The following is a 22,689-nucleotide window of genomic DNA, read 5'->3' as shown; positions in this document are numbered from 1 at the left end:
GTGAATTAAGACCTGGGAGACCAGTGTTCAAACGCAATGCTTGAGCCATGAAGCTGGGTGAACTTGGGCCATTCACAGTCTCTCGGCCTAACCTGCCTCACAGGGTTGTTGTTGTGAGGATAAAATGGAGGAGGAGCATATACAACACCTTGAGCTCCTTGAAGAAAAGGTGGGGATATAAATGTTACAACAACAACAACAACAACAACAACAACAACAACAACAACAACAACAACAACAACAACAGAAGACATAATTACTATGTAATCATTGCCCCTAAATATATATATTTAATATCTTAAGTGTGTCATCTTACTGCAGCTTAAACACAGGAGAAAGCAGGAACAGCCCAGCCATGAGGCAAACTGAGGCAGCCGCTTCAGGTGGCAGAATCCAAGGGCATGGCCTCTCTCCCCCCCCCCCCCATCCCTACTGTTGAAAAAGCAGTGGCTTCTGGATTCTGGCAGAGTGCCATGCTTACCAGGAGAGGTCACACAAGGCATCCAGAGCCCTCTGCATAATCTTGTGGTCTCTCACACAATCTCCCCAGAAACCATAGCTGCATGATGCCAGTAAGCAAGACTTTGGTTTTTTGGGGGGCGGTAGGGGGAAGCAAGAGGAGCAAGGCACATACACAGGGCAGCAGTTTTCCTTTTCACCTCAAGCAGGAAACTGGGATGAGCTGCCACCTAAAAGGAAGCACATTTCAGCCACACTTTAGGAGACATAAACATGCAAGTTCGGTTGCAGCACAGAAGCAAGAAGGGTTATGGTTGAGAAATATCAAAAATAGTACAGACAGAGGGAAGAAAGTACTACCTTGCTAAGCAGTGAGGACAGTTTTGTGCAGCAAGAATATTTGCCAGAGTTTAGCTCAGCTTCAATTCAGATTTTGAATGCTTGCTCGCCCTCCTCCTTCCAAGATGTTTTACTTTTCTTTGGGGAAGAAAAATGTACCTTTTGGACATGTCTTACAGTGATTCTATTTTAATTTTTATATACATGCACTTGTACTATAATGGTTGAAAGGGAAAATAGGATTCTGCCCCCAGTTGTGAACCAGAAGGCAGAGGGAGGGGAGGATAGAGCTAATCATTGCTATTCTGAACCTCAGTGACTTGCATAAAATGTGACAGTGAAGTTTGGCCCATGTCCCAGTATATCTCAGTAGCTATCAGTGTAAACTGGGAATACTTCCAGTGAAGTTAATTGCCTAACATAAATGAAAATGTGGGAAGAACCAGTCCTCCTAATACTAGACTTACCAAAATGCTTCAGCTGTCATTGTATAAGTTCATGTGGCTTTGGGTAAAATCCAAGTTGGCCTGAATTGGGCCAATTTGAGCCTCTGATTCAGATTCAGAACCTGTTTCTCTTTAGTGATATTGTTGTATGGTTATGTGTTTGGGTTTTCTTGCCTACATTTTACCTTTCTCTCTCTTCCCAATTTTTATCTTTTCTTTGTGTCAAAACTGAATTGTAAACAAACATTTGCTCTAAGTCAAAACACTGAATACCATGCTGCAATATCTGGAGACAGCAGGGTGGGCTGGATTGTGGAAAGATGAGGAAAGGGAAGGAGGGGGTACTTTGCCACAAACAGCTACTCTAAAAAAACTGAAGTAAATAATAAGAAACAATAATATAAATAGGCACCGTGGGAGGGTGATCATTATCAGGATCTCAGCAGGCAGGAAGGGGTTGAGGGTGGGGGTGGGTTTAACTCGTTTGTCCACTGCTGTGGCCTTCACAAAAATAACTCCTTTGAAACTGCTAATTGCATTGGGAGGAAAGTCATAGTTTCTGCAGGGCTGCAGCAGGGGAGGAAAGGGTTACTCTGCTTGACCTTGACAGGTATCAAGCCCCTTGCCTTGTGGTTTCTATTTACATTTCACACACACACACACACACACACACACACACACACACAAACTGCAAATAAACCCTTAATGGCATGTCTAGTTTGGCCCTTAGTTAATAAACATGCCAGTTATTTCTATTTCACTATCGTAGACTGCTGTCTTATGCACACTAAGCTGTGAGTAAAATCTCATTGAACAGTGTTTCTTGCTAATGAGTAAACATACGGAAGATTGTACTGTTAGAAGCATGTTTGTCAAGGTGAAGGGGGATTTCTATTTTTCATTTTTGCAAAAGTTGGAAGGTTGCATACTTCTTTCAGTGCCAGTACAATACAGTCTTTAAACATCATGTTGTTATGCTTGTTATGCTTGAAATGAAATAGAAATTTAGCATTGATTTTTACCAAAGGCTTATTTTAGTTGTCTTTCAGAAATAAAAAGATCAAATAAGGGCAAATCAACTCTGGGATTGAGAAAAACTCACGAGTTTAATTTTACCATTGTGATAACTCCCACGGGGGTGAAGTTTTAGTTCAGATAAACATGTGTGCACTTACAGAACAAGGACATGAATAACTTATTGCTAAGCAGGGTGTTGGTTTTTTTAACAGGAGTGAGTCAGGTTTGATTTCAGGGTTTGTCAGAGATGGGGGGGGGGGATAGGTTCTGGTATATAGATTTTTAAACCAGAGAGAGAGAAAAGCAGAGGGAGATAGGTTTTCTGAGGAAACACCCAAGGGAAATAAATTATTTCCTATGAAATAAAAACATTTAAGCTAAAATCACATTCCTTCATAATTCCTCTCTTGAGTCCACAGGTGATTAGATCATTTGTCCATTCTATAATCCATTAGTCAGGTAGGTCTTTAGAAATAATCTGGTAAGTAGGGGATTTGTCACCTATTAAAAGCAGTACCCAGAAATATAAAAAGTAAACACAAACCAGAGTTATTTATAAAGGACTAATGTTTGCAAAAAACAACAACCCTGCAAACCTTTTATATAAAGACGCAGGTGCAAGGTGACTGGTTATGGCAGATAGGGCATATACATGTCAATAATTGCTGGCACAATACTGTACTTTTAAAAAAATGTGTTCATGCTGCAGACTGAGCTTGTATAAGCTTTTGAACTCTTCTACAACATTATCAAGGGACACGGGTGGCGCTGTGGGTTAAACCACAGAGCCTAGGACTTGCCGATCAGAAGGTCGGCGGTTCGAATCCCTGTGACGGGGTGAGCCCCCATTGCTCAGTCCCTGCTCCTGCCAACCTAGCAGTTCGAAAGCATGTCAAAGTGCAAGTAGATAAATAAGTACCACTCCAGTGGGAAGGTAAACAGCGTTTCCATGTGCTGCTCTGGTTCTCCAGAAGCGGCTTAGTCCTGCTGGCCACATGACCCGGAAGCTGTACGCCGGCTCCCTCAGCCAATAAAGCGAGATGAGCGCCACAACCCCAGAGTCGGCCACGACTGGACCTAATGGTCAGGGGTACCTTCACCTTCACCTCGCAACATTATCATCACGTTATAATTTTCTCCTACTTGGCATTCTATCCTGCAGTTTCACATATCTCTTTAGAAATATTCCACTTTTACCTGTCTTTACATTATTGTTATACTGTTCCTTTTCTTTCATGGGCAGATAGAAATAGCTGCTGACGATCTTGTTGATAATTCAGCCCATGTGCTTTTACCTTATTTCAACAGCTGATCAGAAATGTGAAGCTAGCTAGATATTGTAAGCTAGCTTTACCATGTTAATGAATATCCAGTAGTTGAGTTTACAAGTAACTGTGACATGCTGAACAGTTATGCAATGCTGATTGAACCTGATATATCACTGCTTAAGGCATCTGATTCTCTCCCCATAAAACTTGTTTCCTGACTTCCATGGCCTATTAAAACCTGCTGTTAATGAACAGTTAAGTAAGCACAATTGTTTGAAGTCACAGCTTTAATCCACCATGGTTCCTTTTTATTCTCAGCATGTGTTCTCTGCCACTGACCCACTGCAAACATAAACCACAACACCACAGGCATCCATGCTATGCTTTGCATACTTGCAAACACAATGAAATGTTTACTAGCCCTCAAAAAATTATGGAGCTGAATTTAAAGATGGTGAGCACAACCCAGTTATTCTTTCTTGATCTCTCAGTGGTTTTCAGTACAATTGACCATGGTCTCCTTCTCAGCCAACTTAGTGGGATGGGTATAGAGGCACTGTTTTACAGTAGTTCCAGTCCTATGGGTTGGTTTCCAAGAACAATAATGAGTGATTGTCTTTTGGCCCCCTGGCAGATGCGCTGTGGGATACCATAGGGTACTATTATGTCACCAGTGTTGTTTCACATCTATATGAAGCGATTTAGAGATTCAGAGATTTGGGGCAAGGCCTCATCAGTATGCTGGTGGTGCCCACCTATATTTCTCAGTAGCACCCAAATGAAGAGAGGCTGTGCAAGCCCTGAACTGGTCTCTGGACTCAGTGGTGGCAAAAATGAGGTGCTGTAGGTGAAAGGTTCCCAAGTCCAGATAAATGGTCAATTGCCTGCTTTGGGTGGGGCTATACTGCCCTTGAAAGAGCGGGTTTATAGTCTGGAGGTGCTCCTGGTTCTGTTTTGTTGCTAGAGGCCTGGGTGACCTCAGTAGCTAGGAGTGCCTTTAACCAGCTATGGCTGTTTTTGGATCACTGTAACCTGACCAGTGTCATCTGTGAGCTGGTAATCACAGGCTGTATTACTGCAATGCTGCACTTGAGATTTGTCCAGAAGTTGTAATTAGTGCAAAATGTAGGCAGCTTGAGTGCTCACTGGGGCAGGATATAGTCAACATATTACCCCACTGTTGAAAGAATTGCACTGGCTGTCAGTTAGCTACTAGATAAGTTAAAGGTGCTAGTTTGATGTGCAAAGCCCTTTATAGCTTGGGACCAGGATACCTGAAAGATGGCCTCACTTGTATACCCTATCAATCACTGAACTCTGCAGGTAAGGGCCTCTTGCAGATATCGTGTTATCAGGAGGTCCATTCTTCATAATGTAGAAATTGAGCCTTTTGTGTTGCTGCACCTCCCCTTTGGAATTCCTTCCCCTTGAATATTAGAAAATGGCATCCTTTGGGCACCTACTAAAGGCCTTCCTCTTCCAAGAAGCCTTTTAAGTTGAGACATTTCCCTGTCTGCATCTGTACTGGAATTGTTTTTAGGATGTTTTGTTGCTTTATCATGTGATTCTTGCTGCCCTGTGCTCCTTTCACAGGAAGGGTGGGATACGAATTTAATTTTATATGACTTTTAAAAATGCCACTTCCCACTTGGAGGTATTGAGTATCTTCAGGGACTGGGCTTCTCATCAGTTATGTAAACATGTACTAATGTATTTCATCTTGAAGAAAATAGCTATACTCTTCCCTTAGAATATACATCAGCCCAAACAGCTTCAGATGCACAAGAATAAATTTTGCCAAAATAAATTTGAGAAAGTGGAAGCTGTGGTCCACAACTGTATATGTGACATCATATTTGTCAGTCTTTGAGGTATTACATGTGTCTTTCTCTTTGCTGCAATATACTAACATGGATGCTCCTCTTGAATAGTCTGTGGCAATTCTAAACGTAGCGACAATCCTAGAATAATTTATTCTGCAATTGTACCTTTGAAGTAAGTAGCAAAGATCTTCTGCTGAAGTAGATTCAAGGCTGGAATATATTGTTTTGTTATTATTCATTATAGTAAGGAAACTAATGAATCTACTGTTGTGTCTTTAAATGCATTTTTAAATATTGAGTGGTGATACTGATACTTTTTTCAGGACAGGGTGTGGGCCAATGTGGGGAAGAGTTTAAACTGCATTATTGCAATGGTGGATAGACTGCTTGAAAAAGACAACATGCCCAGCATCACTACGGAAAATGGAAACGACCCTCTACCAGCAGAGCATGTGGCGCCTCATCTAAGTGGTAGGAAGCACATTTTTATTATCATTGAAGAGCTGAATAAAATGAAAAGGCCACAGGAAAGAGAGAGGAGGCGAGTTGGTAGATGAAAGTGCTGATGGTATAGTTTTGCATGATTCTGGCCTTGAATGTTGGGAGATTATTTATCAAATTGCATCTCCATAGTGGAGTCAAGAATTGCTTGCAGTGCTTAATTTTTTGTGTGTGCGCTACAAGGAAACCTCTTTGAAAGAACAGTCTTCTGCTTTGAAGTTTAATCTGCTTTAGGCTCTCCTTGAAAACAGGATTCAGAGGAAGAGTCAAGTGCACGCACTTAACCCTTACCAGGCTCGGTAGGAAATAGAGGGAAAGGCAGTTGACAGATGCCTCTTTGACATAAATTTATATGCTGTTTTCAAAATAAACATATCCTTGTGGTTTGTGCAAACTATCTGAATAGTGGGGTCAAAGTCGCAACGGTTTCTAGCATGAAAAATAGACTTGGGAGGTTTGTCCTGTTGTCGGTCACAGTTACTACTTGCAGTGGGATCCTCTGTATGTGTGCTCAGAAGTAATTCCCATGGAGTTCAATGGGACTTACTAGCATGCATAATATTGCAGTCTTAATGTTTGTTGTTGTTTAGTCATTTAGTCGTGTCCGACTCTTCATGACCCCATGGACCAGAGCACGCCAGGCACTCCTGTCTTCCACTGCCTCCCGCAGCTTGGTCAAACTCATGCTGGTAGCTTCGAGAACACAGCACAAACATCTCGTCCTCTGCAGTCCCCTTCTCCTTGTGCCCTCCATCTTTCCCAACATCAGGGTCTTTTCCAGGGAGTCTTCTCTTCTCATGAGGTGGCCAAAGTATTGGAGCCTCAGCTTTACGATCTGTCCTTCCAATGAGCACTCAGGGCTGATTTCCTTCAGAATGGATAGGTTTGATCTTCTTGCAGTCCATGGGACTCTCAAGAGTCTCCTCCAGCACCATAATTCAAAAGCATCAATTCTTCGGCGATCAGCCTTCTTTATGGTCCAGCTCTCACTTCCATACATCACTACTTAATGTTTATTTTGTTTATTTTGCACTAAATATGTGCCAGTGGAGCTACAGTGACAATTGAAAGATGAATCCGGACTCTCTTTTAACAAAAAATAAAATAAAATGAATTTTTGCTAATGGAAATAGAAGGGCTTGTTCTCCTAAGCATACGGAAAAGCATGGTGGGTGGTGCAAAGGTGAGAGTGGGAAAGGAGAATGAAGAGAATTAACAGCAAATGACATTATAGGTAGTGAGCTGAGAGTGAGAACCAGAGAACAAGGAGCAAAGAGGTGGGCAGCTTTTCAATGCAATGAGTGGGAGACTGAGCTTTTTTCAGAAAGCAACAGGGACCATCAGAGTCACAACTGCTGGCTAATTAGTTAAGGGATCATTGGGGGAATCATGAGACCAAAGGAGCAGCTAGAGAAGCACTTTGACAAACAGGAAAAAACCAAAAGTAAAAGAACAAGTAGTTTGTGAAGTATATGGCTAAGGGATTATGGGTAGGGTGTAAAGATAAAAGTCAGAGGGTCAAAGCACCACCATTAGCAACGAGGTATGTTTTATGACAGTATTAATAAGATCTTTGGTTTTGTTTACTCTTGAAAAGAAATGAGTGACTAATTACCACTGTGATCCTGTGCTTGACAACCCACACATATGCACTGTATCTTACTTGTTAAAGAACAGGTTCTGTAGTGTTTTCTACAGTTTGTGTTTAGCCCAGAAATCTTAGACTGCTGGAAGCCGTCCAGGGTAGCTGGGGCAATCCAGTGAGATGGACAGGGTACAAATAATCACATTATTACTATCATCATTGGATCATAGAGTTGGAAGGGACCCTTAGGATCATCTACTCCAACTTAGAATAGGTGACCCATCAGGTTCTTTCCAGCTCTGTGCATCTTGACTTTGTGATATAAATAAACAGGACTGCTACTCACACAAGATCTTGTGATGCTGTCAATTTGTAACATTTCTGCGAATGCAAGTACAGTACTGAGTGCCCAAACTTAGGCATCCAGTAATAGATAACTAATATTATGAATTGCCGTGGAGAATGTTCTCTGTGGCTTTAACATTTTTTAAATTCCCTACAGCTACTGACCATTAAAACGCTGGTGCTTTAAAACTGTGTGGCACAGCTTTCACCTTGGGATTTTCAGTTGCAATTTCTACAGTAATGTCTTTACTGTAGGAGGCAAAGCTAACATATGCATGATTTACTGTGCATGTACTCGCCACCCCAATTTGCTATAACATTTTATATTTGTGGCTGTAGTGTGTGTGTGTGTGTGTGTGTGTCCAGCAGGGAGGCTGAATAGTAAGTTGCTTGTAGTAGATTAGCAAATGGAAGACATTATTTTAAGGGAAATTGTTGTTTGGATGCTATGGAATCAAAATAGAATTTCCTACAAATCTGTGTGCATTCTGGCACCCTATAGAAAAGAATAAAGACAACCAAGCAGTAACACTTAATTGTTTAAATGGGGTTTTTTGTACCTTTCTTTTGATGCAACACTTCTGTGGTGTGGTTTGCTGGTTGTTTTACATGCTTGTGGTATTTTATGTTAAAATCTGCATACCCTCGATTTATTTCTTAGATAGCTAGCTTTAAATTAGGAATATATTATCTCTGATCCTTCTTGAAGACCAATGTGTGAGTACTTTCTTAAGGCTGAATTTGAGAGATCAGTTTCCATGGTAACTATCTATGGTGTCATCAGCACAGTATTATGATTTCACTGCAGGATAAAGCAAGTAGAAAGCATTCATTTTTTAAGGTAGAGGATTGTTGTAAAGCACTGTACGGTCTCTGTATTTGCAGGAGAAAATTAAAGTTAATATTTTCCATGTCTCTTTCCATAGAATTCAGGCTGTAGATTTCCCTTTTTCAAAATGAAGTCCCAACATTGTGTGGATTATCATACTTGCTGTACAGAGAGATTCTATTTATTTAGGGCTGAATTTCTGATCACTCGGTTCGCCAACTCCACTGTCATCCCCCCCACATTAATCCACTATAACTTCCCTTTCCCAGCCCAGGCAACTACTAAGCTCACTTTTCACCTTCCCAGTCCTATTCTGAAACCATTTCTCTCTCTCTTCTGCAATCCCACTTTGCACCTGTTTTCACCTTCACGCCATGTGCATGCCGCCTCCTTTTGTGGGACCCCCCCCTGCACATAAACCACCCACATGTAAACCACCAGAATCTTCCTCCTCCCACACATTGCAGCTATGAATTATCCTTTTCACCTTCCACCCAATTATGAGGGCCCTCTTTTTCAAACCATTCCGTGCCACTGCTTTTGTCTTCAAGGCCATTCCCCTGGTCCCTCCTCCCTCCTTTTTGTGATCCCCTTTGCACCTCCTCTTTTCACCCCCCCTTTTCTTTCTACCTTCCTCCTCACTTTTTTCAATTCTCCCTTGCACATAGATAAAAAAATAATAAAAATTGTCCAGTAGCACCTTAGAGACCAACTAAGTTTGCTCTTGGTACAGTGGTGCCCCGCAAGACGAATGCCTCGCAAGACGGAAAACCCGCTAGACGAAAGGGTTTTCTGTTTCTGAGTTGCTTCGCAAGACGATTTTCCTTATGGGCTTGCTTCGCAAGACGAAACGTCTTGCTAGTCTTGCGATTTTCCCCCCGCTTCCCCCCCTTTTTCTAAGCCGCTAAGCCGCTAATAGCCTTTTAGCAGCTTAGCCGCTAATCCTTTAATAGCCGCTAAGCCGCTAAACCGCTAATAGTGCTAAGCCGCTTAGCCGCTATTAGCGGTTTAGCGGCTTAGCCGTGTGCATGCACACTTCTTCAGATACACTGAAGAGACGGTGAGCTCCTGTTGCTCGGTCCCTGCTCCTGCCAACCTAGCAGTTCGAAAGCACATCAAAGTGCAAGTAGATAAATAGGTACCGCTCCAGCGGGAAGGTAACCCGCGTTTCCGTGCGCTGCACTGGTTTGCCAGAAGCGGCTTAGTCACTCTGGCCACATGTACGCAGGCTCCCTCAGCCAATAAAGTGAGATGAGCGCCGCAACCCTAGAGTTGGCTACGACTGGACCTAATGGTCAGGGGTCCCTTTACCTTTACCTAAGGTGCTACTGGACATTTATATATATATATATATATATATATATATATATATATATATATATATAGACTATGTCAGACCAACACGGCTACCTACCTGAATCTAGACCCTTGCACATAGATTTTCTGTGCTGCTGCTTCTCTCTTACTTTGTAGCCTCCTTTGTGCACGTACCCATGTTGATAGGTGTTGCTGTATCTTTAAGATGAATAAAACCTTAAATGCAATCCCTATCATTAAGCTTGTTTCGTTATAGAAGGCTAAGTTCAGTTGACGGATGTACAGTGGTACCTCGCAAGACGAATGCCTCGCAAGACAAAAAACTTGCTAGACGAAAGGTTTTTCCATTTGCGAGTTGCCTCGCAAGACGAATTTCCCTATGGGCTTGCTTCGAAGCTGCTCTCCCAGTTGAATTCCTCCTTGAAGTTCTACAAGAGCAAATATAATGACAATTAATGTTATTTCACCCCACATAAAATAAGCTAATAAAAATAATAAACTACAGTGCTACGCAGAAGGGCAACTCAGTCCTGGAATGTACGAAGTGCAGTCCAAATATTGGAGAAGACATTAATCCATTCCAACGAGCTTGGGTAATGGGTCTTTACTAGAATTACATTCATGAAGCAAATGGTTAATTGACTCTATATTGTATGAATAATCCTGAGCTATGAGGCTTTTATAAATAAAACCTTTTGGTTTAGTATATAATGTCTAATTATACTGTATTGAATTTTATTCAGGCTCCTTAGAACTCCAGGGTTTGCCTCACTTGCTTAAATGTGGCATTAATCAAGAAGCACCATCTTCTCCATATCTTTGACCTATTTAATTCCTCAGCTGGTGGCTAGCCACGTTGGCAGTATTCACAGTGAAGTGAACAAAAGATTGTGACAAAGATGGGATGAAATTAAGCATATTCCACTGTCTTATGCTACCTTTTTCTGATCCCTGTTACTAAAGAAAGGTGGTTATTTTCTGTTTTGATGCTGGTTATATACCATTATTTCTGTAGAAAGTGGTGATATTGTGAGGCAGCTCTCCTATAAAAGAAATTATTTGTGAATGTGACATAAGAATGTCTGCCCATTCCTTTAAATCCAAGTTATGCAGGTGCACTAGATATCAGGTAGGTAATTGTTCATATGTTTACATATGGTTATAAAGGACAGACTACCCCATGGTAACTTATGAGGCCCTCTGGGTCATCAGCTGAGCAGAGAGAAAAGGAAGGAAGGAAAGTATGTATGCAGTAGAGCCTTAAATACCATTGCAACAGAACAACCTGTTCTTCAAGGTCTGCAATTGCAACTCTTTCCTCTTCAGAAAGATCTGTTGTAGTAAGTGAAAAATACTTCAGTTGCTTGAAATTTCGAGGGCTGCTGTTTGCACCTTTGCTGCAAATCTTACTGAAGAGAAAGTACAAAGTCTTTTGTATTCCCTTCCCCCAGCAAAGCAGAGAGGTAAGGCTCAACTTGTATACCTTGCAAATATGCAAAAAAAAAAAAAAAAGAGGTTATTACTGTATTTTGCAATTGCATGCATGTAATTTTCAGTATGCAGTTGCAGAGCTGAGAGGCAGGGGTCCTCTGCTGCTTCAGAGAACTGCAGGTTATATTGTACAGCATAGGCTATTTTACTTGAACAATCTGGAGTTGTTTGCTTTTCAGGTCATGATCCTGCTCTCTGCTTTTGGCACACTGAGGCTTGGATATAGGTGGATATAGGAGACGGTGAGCTCCTGTTGCTCGGTCCCTGCTCCTGCCAACCTAGCAGTTCGAAAGCACATCAAAGTGCAAGTAGATAAATAGGTACCGCTCCAGCGGGAAGGTAACCCGCGTTTCCGTGCGCTGCACTGGTTTGCCAGAAGCGGCTTAGTCACTCTGGCCACATGTACGCAGGCTCCCTCAGCCAATAAAGTGAGATGAGCGCCGCAACCCTAGAGTTGGCTACGACTGGACCTAATGGTCAGGGGTCCCTTTACCTTTACCTAAGGTGCTACTGGACATTTATATATATATATATATATATATATATATATATATATATATAGACTATGTCAGACCAACACGGCTACCTACCTGAATCTAGACCCTTGCACATAGATCACCCCCATATCTATGCCTTATCCTCTTTCCTATTCTGCAGCCTCCTCTGCACACCATTATCATCTTCATCCCCCTTTCCCTACCTTCTCCTTCCTCCTTTTTTCCAACTCTCCCTTGCACAAAGACCATCACCCCTTTTCTGTGCTGCTGCTTCTCTCTTACTTTGTAGCCTCCTTTGTGCACGTACCCATGTTGATAGGTGTTGCTGTATCTTTAAGATGAATAAAACCTTAAATGCAATCCCTATCATTAAGCTTGTTTCGTTATAGAAGGCTAAGTTCAGTTGACGGATGTACAGTGGTACCTCGCAAGACGAATGCCTCGCAAGACAAAAAACTTGCTAGACGAAAGGTTTTTCCATTTGCGAGTTGCCTCGCAAGACGAATTTCCCTATGGGCTTGCTTCGCAAGACGAAAACGTCTCGCGACTTTGTTTCCTTTGTCTAAATAATAATTCGCAAGACGAAAAATTCGCTAGACGACAAAACTTGCGGAACGAATTAATTTCGTCTTGCGGGGCACCACTGTACATAGATGGTGTTCACATGATAATAAAGCATTTCTTCTAAATTACTACATTGTACCTGGAACGTCTTGATGGAGAAGTGAAATACTCTGTGGGAAGGTACTATGGAATGTTTGAGGGCTCTGCATCCTTTATCTCCCTCACATGAAGCAGCTGAGGAGTGAAAAGGGGAGAAGTTTAAAACAGCATTTCCCCCCTTTCAGTGTTTCTTCCTTCTTGCTGTACTCAAACTATGGCAGAGATTTGAGTAAAGCAGAGATGGAGAGACTCTGAGCCATTGTGCCCAACCAACTAATTTTAATAAGAAGCAGTAGCAGAGATGGGTAGATGGGTAAAACACAGAAGCCAACACTGAAAGGCTAGCACAACAGTGCATTACCCAACACCCTTCTTGCTGTACTCAAACCTTGTTTTAAAATGCCACTATCCACCATGTCACCCCCTGCTTGCTCTAGTCAAATCTCTGACATTGTTTAAAATTTGCATTTCCCCCCATGACTTGGAATATTGGAGGAGGAAAGCGCATAGACCAAGGCGATAGCACTAGTTTTCAAAAACAGTTTATTGATTTCACCTGTTTAAGAGCTCACAGTCATTCAACACATTCACATGTGATCTGCAGGGATATAGTTATCAAAGGCAGTTGCTCTGTGTAACTAGATGGCTAGTTACTAGCACAGAGGAAGGATAAAACAAGGTGACAGTGCTCATTTAGGTGCTGCAGAGGGTTTTGCCCCCAAATGGCTCTGTCTCTCGGCTTCCTATACTCTCTGCTCAGTCTCTTATTGTGTGAAAAGTAGACTGACATATTGATTGTAGACCTTTAGGATTGCATGCCCCTTTTCTGGCTGCATGATGAAAGGTCATCATCTCTGACCTTATCAGGGTGTCTCTAGGCAAATGGGCACAACTGTCCTGTAATGTGACATTTATCTTCCCAAGAAATATTGTTTCCTAAAATAAAAGCCCTATTTGCCAGAGAGAGCCATCAGCCAACTGGAACTCCCCCCCCCTTTTTTTTTTACAACCTCACAGAACAACTTTTCCAAATATCCATCCTACTCTTATTCATGTAGGTCATAATTGATGGCATTAGAAACAGTAATATTGTAAAAGTGACAAACTGTACATGAATATATATATTTCCAAAAATTTCAGGCTCATTTTGCAAAATAATAGGTGCTTGACAGGACTGGATTGTGCGCTGTGACATGGCTGCTAATAGGGCCAGTGCAATCTTAGGCTGCATTAATAGAAGCATGGTATCCAGATCATGAGAAGTAAGGGTTACACTCTATTCTGCTGTTCATGCCCCATCTGGAGTCTTGAATCCAGTTCTGGATGCCACATCTGAGAACAGATGCTGACCAACAGGAACATGTCCAGAGGATGGTGATCAGAATGGAGATGGGGATGGAAACCAAGTCCTGTGAGAAGTAGTTGAAAGAGGAGGGTTTGTTTAGCCAAGAGAAGTTAAGCTTAAGGGGAGATTCAATCATGGTCTTCAAATATCTGAAGGGCTGTCATGCAAAAGGTGGAGCAGAGTTGCTTTCTTTCTGGGGGGCGAGCAGGACTTGAACAAGTGGGCAGAAAATCTAAAGGCAAACAGATCTTGGCTCAACATTGGAAGAGATTTCAAAGCAGTATGAGTGGTATTGCAGTATTGACAGTGGAATAAACATGTCTTGGGAAGGTGATGGACTCTCCTTTACCTCATATAAGCTAAGGTTGGACAGTCACCTGTGTGAGATGCTTCACTTTCATGCTGCATTGTAGAGCCTACATTGAGGAGCGAGTTGGAATAGTCCCTTTCTAACTTTTGAGTACCAGGAGATACCCCTGCTGTTTCTTCCATTCTCCATGCTGGCCTCTTTTTCCGTGCCATCTGTGTCAGCCAGAAGATATGCAGGAGGAGGAGAATGGTGACAACCATGAATAATATCTAACTAATAGGTTGGGATGGTTCTAGACCAGTTGTGCTTCCAAGTGTGCCTCATACCCATAACATCCAAATGAGGGTTCCAGAAATGTAGCATTTAGACCCGCGGTTCTCAGCCTGTGGATGCCCAGATGTTGTTGGACTACAACTCCCATCATCCCTGAGCTCTGGCCTTGCTAGCTAGGGGTGATGGGAGTTGTAGTTCAACAACATCTGGGGACCCTCAGGTTGAAAAAGGCTGATTTAGACTATCCTGACAGTGCCATAATGCCCATGCAGACAAATCTTCCATTGTTTCATTTCATTTTTATCTGACTCTTTCACCCAAAGCATGGATGCTACAATAATCCATAAGGTTCAAATTGTGATCCAGGAATGGCAGTTCCACTGGGGTGTACAAGTATTTTTAAATAATAATAATTTTTTTAAAACCCACTCTTTGCTACATCATACTCAGTTTGTTTTCTGCTGATAGGAGAAATTCTTGGTGGCTGGATGTTGTAATATCTTGACATGCTGCTCAGAAAGAAAAACTAGATGTGATGGTATGTAAAGCACTTTGCAGAATCTCAGAGAATTGTATAGAGAGGCTGAGAAGAACTGTAGTGAAACTGGGAACCTTTCATCTCATTGAGCCATCAGTCCTTAGAAATACTTTTACTCTAGATATGAAATTGACAAGGAACTTCAGACCTCTTGTCAGTTTCACCTCTACGGTGAAAAGGTTCCCCATGACTACTTGACACTTATCGCAGCTCCTTGCAGCTTTCCCCCATACGTCTCCTTGATGAAGCAAGATGTTTTATGTTATGCAAAGGCTGCGAAGAGCAGCAGCAAAACTCACAGTGAAGGCATTTCCCCCCCAGATCCACTGTGGAAGTGAAAGAAAGTTTGACAGCTAACTGATCTTTGCAGCCTTTGCATGGGGGCTGTAGATGATGTTCAATTACCCTGAAGTGAACTTGCGTGGTGACTAACAGCTGAATGTGCACCTGTTTCTTGAGCAAGACGGAGATCTGTTGAGAGCCAGCATGATAAAATGGATAGTGGAAAACTCCATGGACATGAGTAAGATGTTCTTCACATTCCTAATTCAAAGGGCCCCCAAATACTGTAAAATTTCAGGATAATGCCTCGAAGCTGCTCTCCCAGTTGAATTCCTCCTTGAAGTTCTACAAGAGCAAATATAATGACAATTAATGTTATTTCACCCCACATAAAATAAGCTAATAAAAATAATAAACTACAGTGCTACGCAGAAGGGCAACTCAGTCCTGGAATGTACGAAGTGCAGTCCAAATATTGGAGAAGACATTAATCCATTCCAACGAGCTTGGGTAATGGGTCTTTACTAGAATTACATTCATGAAGCAAATGGTTAATTGACTCTATATTGTATGAATAATCCTGAGCTATGAGGCTTTTATAAATAAAACCTTTTGGTTTAGTATATAATGTCTAATTATACTGTATTGAATTTTATTCAGGCTCCTTAGAACTCCAGGGTTTGCCTCACTTGCTTAAATGTGGCATTAATCAAGAAGCACCATCTTCTCCATATCTTTGACCTATTTAATTCCTCAGCTGGTGGCTAGCCACGTTGGCAGTATTCACAGTGAAGTGAACAAAAGATTGTGACAAAGATGGGATGAAATTAAGCATATTCCACTGTCTTATGCTACCTTTTTCTGATCCCTGTTACTAAAGAAAGGTGGTTATTTTCTGTTTTGATGCTGGTTATATACCATTATTTCTGTAGAAAGTGGTGATATTGTGAGGCAGCTCTCCTATAAAAGAAATTATTTGTGAATGTGACATAAGAATGTCTGCCCATTCCTTTAAATCCAAGTTATGCAGGTGCACTAGATATCAGGTAGGTAATTGTTCATATGTTTACATATGGTTATAAAGGACAGACTACCCCATGGTAACTTATGAGGCCCTCTGGGTCATCAGCTGAGCAGAGAGAAAAGGAAGGAAGGAAAGTATGTATGCAGTAGAGCCTTAAATACCATTGCAACAGAACAACCTGTTCTTCAAGGTCTGCAATTGCAACTCTTTCCTCTTCAGAAAGATCTGTTGTAGTAAGTGAAAAATACTTCAGTTGCTTGAAATTTCGAGGGCTGCTGTTTGCACCTTTGCTGCAAATCTTACTGAAGAGAAAGTACAAAGTCTTTTGTATTCCCTTCCCCCAGCAAAGCAGAGAGGTAAGGCTCAACTTGTATACCTTGCAAATATGCAAAAAAAAAAAAAAAGAGGTTATTACTGTATTTTGCAATTGCATGCATGTAATTTTCAGTATGCAGTTGCAGAGCTGAGAGGCAGGGGTCCTCTGCTGCTTCAGAGAACTGCAGGTTATATTGTACAGCATAGGCTATTTTACTTGAACAATCTGGAGTTGTTTGCTTTTCAGGTCATGATCCTGCTCTCTGCTTTTGGCACACTGAGGCTTGGATATAGGTTGCTGTCAAAGGTGGGAGAGGATGCTTGGCTGTTGTGCCTTTGGGCTCTTAAGTACACCTGTGAGCATTGCCTCAAAGCTCCATCTTTAGATGCTACAAGGAAATGGCACAGGTCAATTTCCTGTGTGTTTCTTTTCATCCAGTATAATATCAGAAAAGGATTTGTGCAGATCCCTTCCTGTAAAAGGGCAGTAGTGCATTTGATGCCTAAACATCCCTTCAGAATATTGGAAACCCCAGAATCATTGAATTAAGTGGGTCGGATCCAGGCTAAGTTAGACGTCATTGAAATCAGTGAGGCAAGTTAGACATGACTTTGTTCAATGGGACCTAAGTTTAACATGTAATCCGGACTGAGCCCACCGGGGGGCTCTAAAATGGTGTACACATTACCATGTACTGTAGCTCCAGTACACTCGCACTGCCATTGTTTGAAACCATGTACACAGGATGCTAAAAGGGACGTGGGTGGTGCTGTGGGTTAAACCACAGAGCCTAGGACTTGCTGATCAGAAGGTTGGCGGTTCGAATCCCCATGACGGGGTGAGCTCCCGTTGCTCGGTCCCTGCTCCTGCCAACCTAGCAGTTTGAAAGCACGTCAAAGTGCAAGTAGATAAATAGGTACCCCTCCAGCAGGAAGGTAAACGGCGTTTCCGTGCACTGCTCTGGTTCGCCAGAAGCGGCTTAGTCATGCTGGCCACATGACCCAGAAGCTGTACGCCGGCTCCCTCGGCCATTACAGCGAGATGAGCACCACAACCCCAGAGTCGGCCACGACTGGACCTAATGGTCAGGGGTCCCATTACCTTTACTTTTTACACAGGATGCTAGCCACAATCCACATATTTCCTTTAGCTTCTTGAGGAATACTGTTGCTTGATGTGTTTTCCTTCAAACCAACTTCCAACTTTGAAAATTTAAGCCACATTCACTTCACAATTAAGCTGAGGTGTGTACATTTGACACAGCTGTTCATGAACTGGTGGCAGCTTCATGACTAGGAGTTGGGGGGCAGATGTTACAGGTGCAGTGGAACCTAACAGGTATTTTGCATTAGGTGACAACATCTCTGGCCTCTCTCTGGTGCGTACAGCAACATGTAAATATACTGTAACTTGAAATGCAGTGGGGGGAAACATTTTGAGCTGGTTTTGTGTACATAGCCTAGGATACCGGTTTAATTGAATAATAACTGATTATATGTTGGCGTTTCAGGCTTATTAAGTGGCTCCACCTACTGGAGATAAAACATAACAGTGGAAAAACTAATCAAAATTTCCATGCAAGGCGACTGGATGGCTTACATAAATAATTGAATTTCACTTAACATTGTATTAGGCCTCCAAGATATTAAAAAGCATTATCGTCAGTATCACTGTATTGCTATCACAACATGAATATATTCTATTAAGAGAGAACTCTGTGCTCCTGAGACTTTGGGGGAAATCCTCAATATAAAATATTGCAGTGTTCATAAGTATTGTGAAACACATAGCTTCAGTATGTTCTATACATTTGTACTGTAATAAGTACTTGTGATGCTAATGTAAGATAGATGTAGGTTGAGGTCAAATGTTATCTTGTGGTATAGCAGAGTTTAACACTTTCCAAACCTCTAGCAGTTACAGTTCAATTTGCAGTTCAGGGTTTTATTTTTAGAATACTGAAATCATGAGTTTTGCTTAGATGCTAAATTAGCTGTACAGGATTTGTTAGGAACCTAATTTTAAGCAAATGCTCTTCACCTTCAGTTACAAAGATGGAATGAACAATTAAGTAAATGTAGGGTATGGTAGGTCATACAATAAACTTTTTCGTTATCAGTGGGAACCGACAGAGGAAGGGGGGGGAAAGAGCCCAGGATACTGTGAGAATCACAAAAGCACCAAAGGATGCTAAATCTGCTACAGTTGTAAAAAAGAAAGAAAGAAAAAACACAATGTTTGCATTAGAAAAAATGTTTTTAGTAGGGAACAATCTGTATCTTTGTTCAAAGGCAAAAATGAGGTCACACCTGGGTTTTTATTTCCACTTTACATCACACTTGTTAATTCAAACTCTGAATTAAAAATGAATTCAAATTGGGAACAGATGAAAAATAAAGTTATCTATAGTGATTGAAGGAGTAGAAATTAACTTGGGGGAAAATATGGAAGCACTCTGCAGATATATTGTAGAACTTAACGTAGTCATGGGAAAGGTTTGATACTATCAACCATGGTATCCTTCTGGAGCAACTGTCCAAGATAGAAGTGGGTGGCACCGCTTTGCAGTGGTTCAATTCCTACTTGAATGAATGTTTCCAGATGGTGATGTTTGGGGAGTGTTTTTTGGCCCTGTGGAGCCTTCAATGTGGGTTAGATTTTATCCCCTATACTATTTAATATCTACATGAAACCACTGAGTGGGTTATCCAGAGTTTTGGAGTGTTGTCTTTTTTTAAAAAAAATTAATTGAAAATTTAAACAAAACATATTATCCAAAAGCATATCATCCTTAATTCCACCCCCCATTTTCCCTCCCTCCCCCCACCCTCCCACACAAAACCCACCCACCCCCACCCCACCTGACTTCCCTCAGTTCCAGTCTTTGGTTTCTCTGTGAATGCTATTCTCTTCATGTTGCAAAGTTGTATAGATCCTTAAATTGACTGATTATTGTCAATAAAAAATTTGTGAATGTTTATTCAAAACCTGCCAAGGAGTCTAATTCACTTTGTTGCCTCTTCAAATACTTTGTAAAGGGTTCCCATTCATCTTTAAAATCACAGTTATCCTTGTCCCGTATCTTACGTGTCAATTTTGCCAGTTCTGCATAGTCCATCAGTTTTTCTTGCCTTGAATCTTTAGTTGGAATTTCTTTAGTCTTCCATCCTTGTGCTATTAGGACTCTCGCGGCCGTTGTCGCATACATGAGGATGTTTTTCAGCTTTTTCCCTACAATCCCTAACAAAAATGCTTCAGGTTTTTAAACAAATGTTAGATGGAACATTTTCTTCAATTTGTTATATATCATTTCCCAAATTTTTAAAATTACATTACAATCCCACCACATATGATAAAATGTCTCCTTTTTCTTACACTTCCAACATATATTTGAACTAGTTTTGTACATTTTCCCTAACTGCACTGGTGTCATATACCATCTGTACATCATCTTCATATAATGAGTTTTGGAGTGTTATCAGCAATATGCTGATGACACAGAGCTCTACCTCTCCTTTACATCTACAGGTGAGGCAGTGGATGTGCTGGACCATTGTCTTGTATTGGTAATGGGCTGGATAAGAGCCAATAAACTGAAACTCAAACCAGATAAGACTGAGGCACTGGTAGTGGGCGGTTCCCTGGACCAGATGGGTGGTAGGTTGCCTGCTCTTGATGGGGTTATACTCCCTCTGAAGGAGCAGGTACGTAGCTTGGGGATGTTTCTGGATCCATGGCTGTTGCTTGAGGCTCAACTGGCCCAGCTGTGCCCCTGGCTGGACAGGGATAGCCAAATGTCTGCCATCTATGCTCTAGGTTAGATTACTGCAATATGTGGGATGGCTGAAAGGCCTCACAGACATGTTGTGGGTGGTGGTGGGGGATGTAAAGGGAATGAATGGCTTTTAAGCTGCGTTGGCAATGTACAGTTGTTGTAACCCCTTGTAAAATTGTTCACAAATAAGAATAAATTGGCAGTCGTCTCCCCCCCCCCCCATGAATGTCAGAAAGTGAATTTGTCATATGTCAAGCTGCTGATTAACTGTTTCCTCTCAAAGCCAGTAGGAAGTTTGTGTTCTCTAGTACAGTGTTTCCCAACCTTGTGCCTCCAGATGTTTTTGGCCTACAACTCCCATCATCCCTGACTAGCAAGACCAGTGGCAAGGGATGATGGGAATTGTAGGCCAAAAACAGCTGGAGGCACAAGGTTGGGAAACACTGCTCTAGTATACATCCATGGGTTGTAGGGTTTTGGGTTTTTTTCTTTTACTACATGCAATCACTCGATAAAGAAATCAATATGTTGCACTTCCTTAGCTTGACTAGAAGATCAGAGTATCATAAATATTTTGCTCAGTTGACCAAGCATTTCATTTATTTTGTTTTCCAGCTTTGATTTCCTCTCAGGCTGCTGTTACTTTGGGAAGTTCATTTAATTGCGTCAACTAGGCTATGAACAAGAAGTTGATTTTTGTGGATGTGGTGTTGTATTGAGAATGCAGGGATGAGCTGAGCTAATAATCTCATACACCAGAAACAGCAGTCAGTGTGTGCTGACTGCTGCTGCAGGCACCTGACCATAGCTTAGTATGCGTGCACAAAGAGAAAGGATTACATCCACTGATTTTTCTGCTTTGAAAAGGAGATTTTTCTCTACCTTGATCACCATTCTTGATCTCCCTCCTTTGTTACAGGTGACTGGTATGAACAACTTTATCCACTCACAGTTACGCTGAAGGACTGTATTGGAGAGGTGGTGACTAGGGCAAAGCAATCAATGTCTTTTGTTCTGCTTCAGGAACTTGCATGTAGCTTGCCACAATGCTTAATGCTGACCCTAAGAAGAGATATTGTCTTCAGTCAAGCAGTAGGTGCTTCTTCCATTTCATAAACTTATTTGTTTTGTTTTGTTGCAGAGCTGTCGACTTGAACTGTGCCAGGTTTAACTGAGGCAGGCTTTCATTTTATTTTTGAAAAACAACTTAGCCACCTCCTAGAGTATAAAGGCATGTGGCTATCCCAGTGAATGGTATTCTGCCCATAGCATACAGTGGAAAAGTAGATCAGTCCTTTTCTGGCTCCACAAAAGTGGCCTTAGTGCTGCAGTACTCCACTGAGACACCAAAGGACAAGTCTCCATCTTTCTACATGTGACTCAGTCACATGTGGAAGGTGTTTGGCAAACTGCTGCTCCCTGGACTTTTTACTGCGTGTTTTCAGATGCTCAAGGGCCATTCTGATATACCAGAAAATACACTATTGATCCATGGTGCAAGTACAGGAGATTGCCTTGGATGTTTCTGCCAGTGCTTCTGAAGCCACCTCTCAGATGTTTGGTGGTGCCTCCATCCATGTCCTGATAGTAGAACACAACTGGTTTTACACAAGATCTACCCAAGCAGTCTCCAGCTGCTGTTATCATTATTGTAGGCAATGCCTTACCAAAGCCGACGCCTCTATGCCACAGAAGCGGAAGCTTCCCACACTGTTGGAAAATGCATTTTAATTCAGAATACCCTTTCATGATGAACACATTTTCAGCTCCACAGGCCCTTCCTCAGGGAACAAAAAAAATGTGCAAACTGTTTTGTCAATAATGCAAAATCCAATTACCCATTTTAGTCATTAATGTAATATATTCCACATAATATAAAAATATGGAAGCATAATACTTCCACATTTTAAAAAGGAAACATGGTCTTCATCTGAACAGTCATGAAATGCCATGCACAATGCACAATGGTGTTCTGCCCATTCACAAGGGGGCTTTTTGGCTTCCCCTTCCAGCAGCAGTTGGTGTTCCTTTGGAGCAGCATATAATGAGACATTAGGAGCCTCCCATGACTGCACAGATGTGCTTTTCTGCTCATGCCCAGAGGACTTTGGATCTGGGACAACAGTAACACAGTGCAAAGATGGATATGTTTCCCTTTTTCACGTCTAGACAAATGGTTTTGGAATTTTAAAACGAGATATTAAGTGCAGAACTTGTATGTTTCCATGTTTTTACAGTAATGTCAT

General features: G+C 41.7%; 1 protein-coding gene across 5 annotated transcripts in view; it reads left to right on the top strand.

The window, feature by feature from the left end:
• Positions 1–22,689, top strand: part of INPP4B (inositol polyphosphate-4-phosphatase type II B) — a 257,958-nt gene that overhangs the window by 196,253 nt on the left and 39,016 nt on the right. For all 5 annotated transcript variants that reach the window (XM_077934060.1, XM_077934057.1, XM_077934058.1 and 2 more), the window contains 2 exons: positions 5,676–5,823; positions 21,363–21,535. In XM_077934060.1, coding sequence (XP_077790186.1) covers positions 5,676–5,823; positions 21,363–21,535 — 321 coding nt within the window. The remainder of the gene's footprint in view (positions 1–5,675; positions 5,824–21,362; positions 21,536–22,689) is intronic.

The sequence above is a fragment of the Podarcis muralis genome, chromosome 9 (genome assembly GCF_964188315.1).
Source record: "Podarcis muralis chromosome 9, rPodMur119.hap1.1, whole genome shotgun sequence".
Taxonomy (NCBI): domain Eukaryota; kingdom Metazoa; phylum Chordata; class Lepidosauria; order Squamata; family Lacertidae; genus Podarcis; species Podarcis muralis.
Note: the sequence above shows the minus strand (reverse complement) of the source record. Positions and strands in the feature narration are given on the sequence as shown.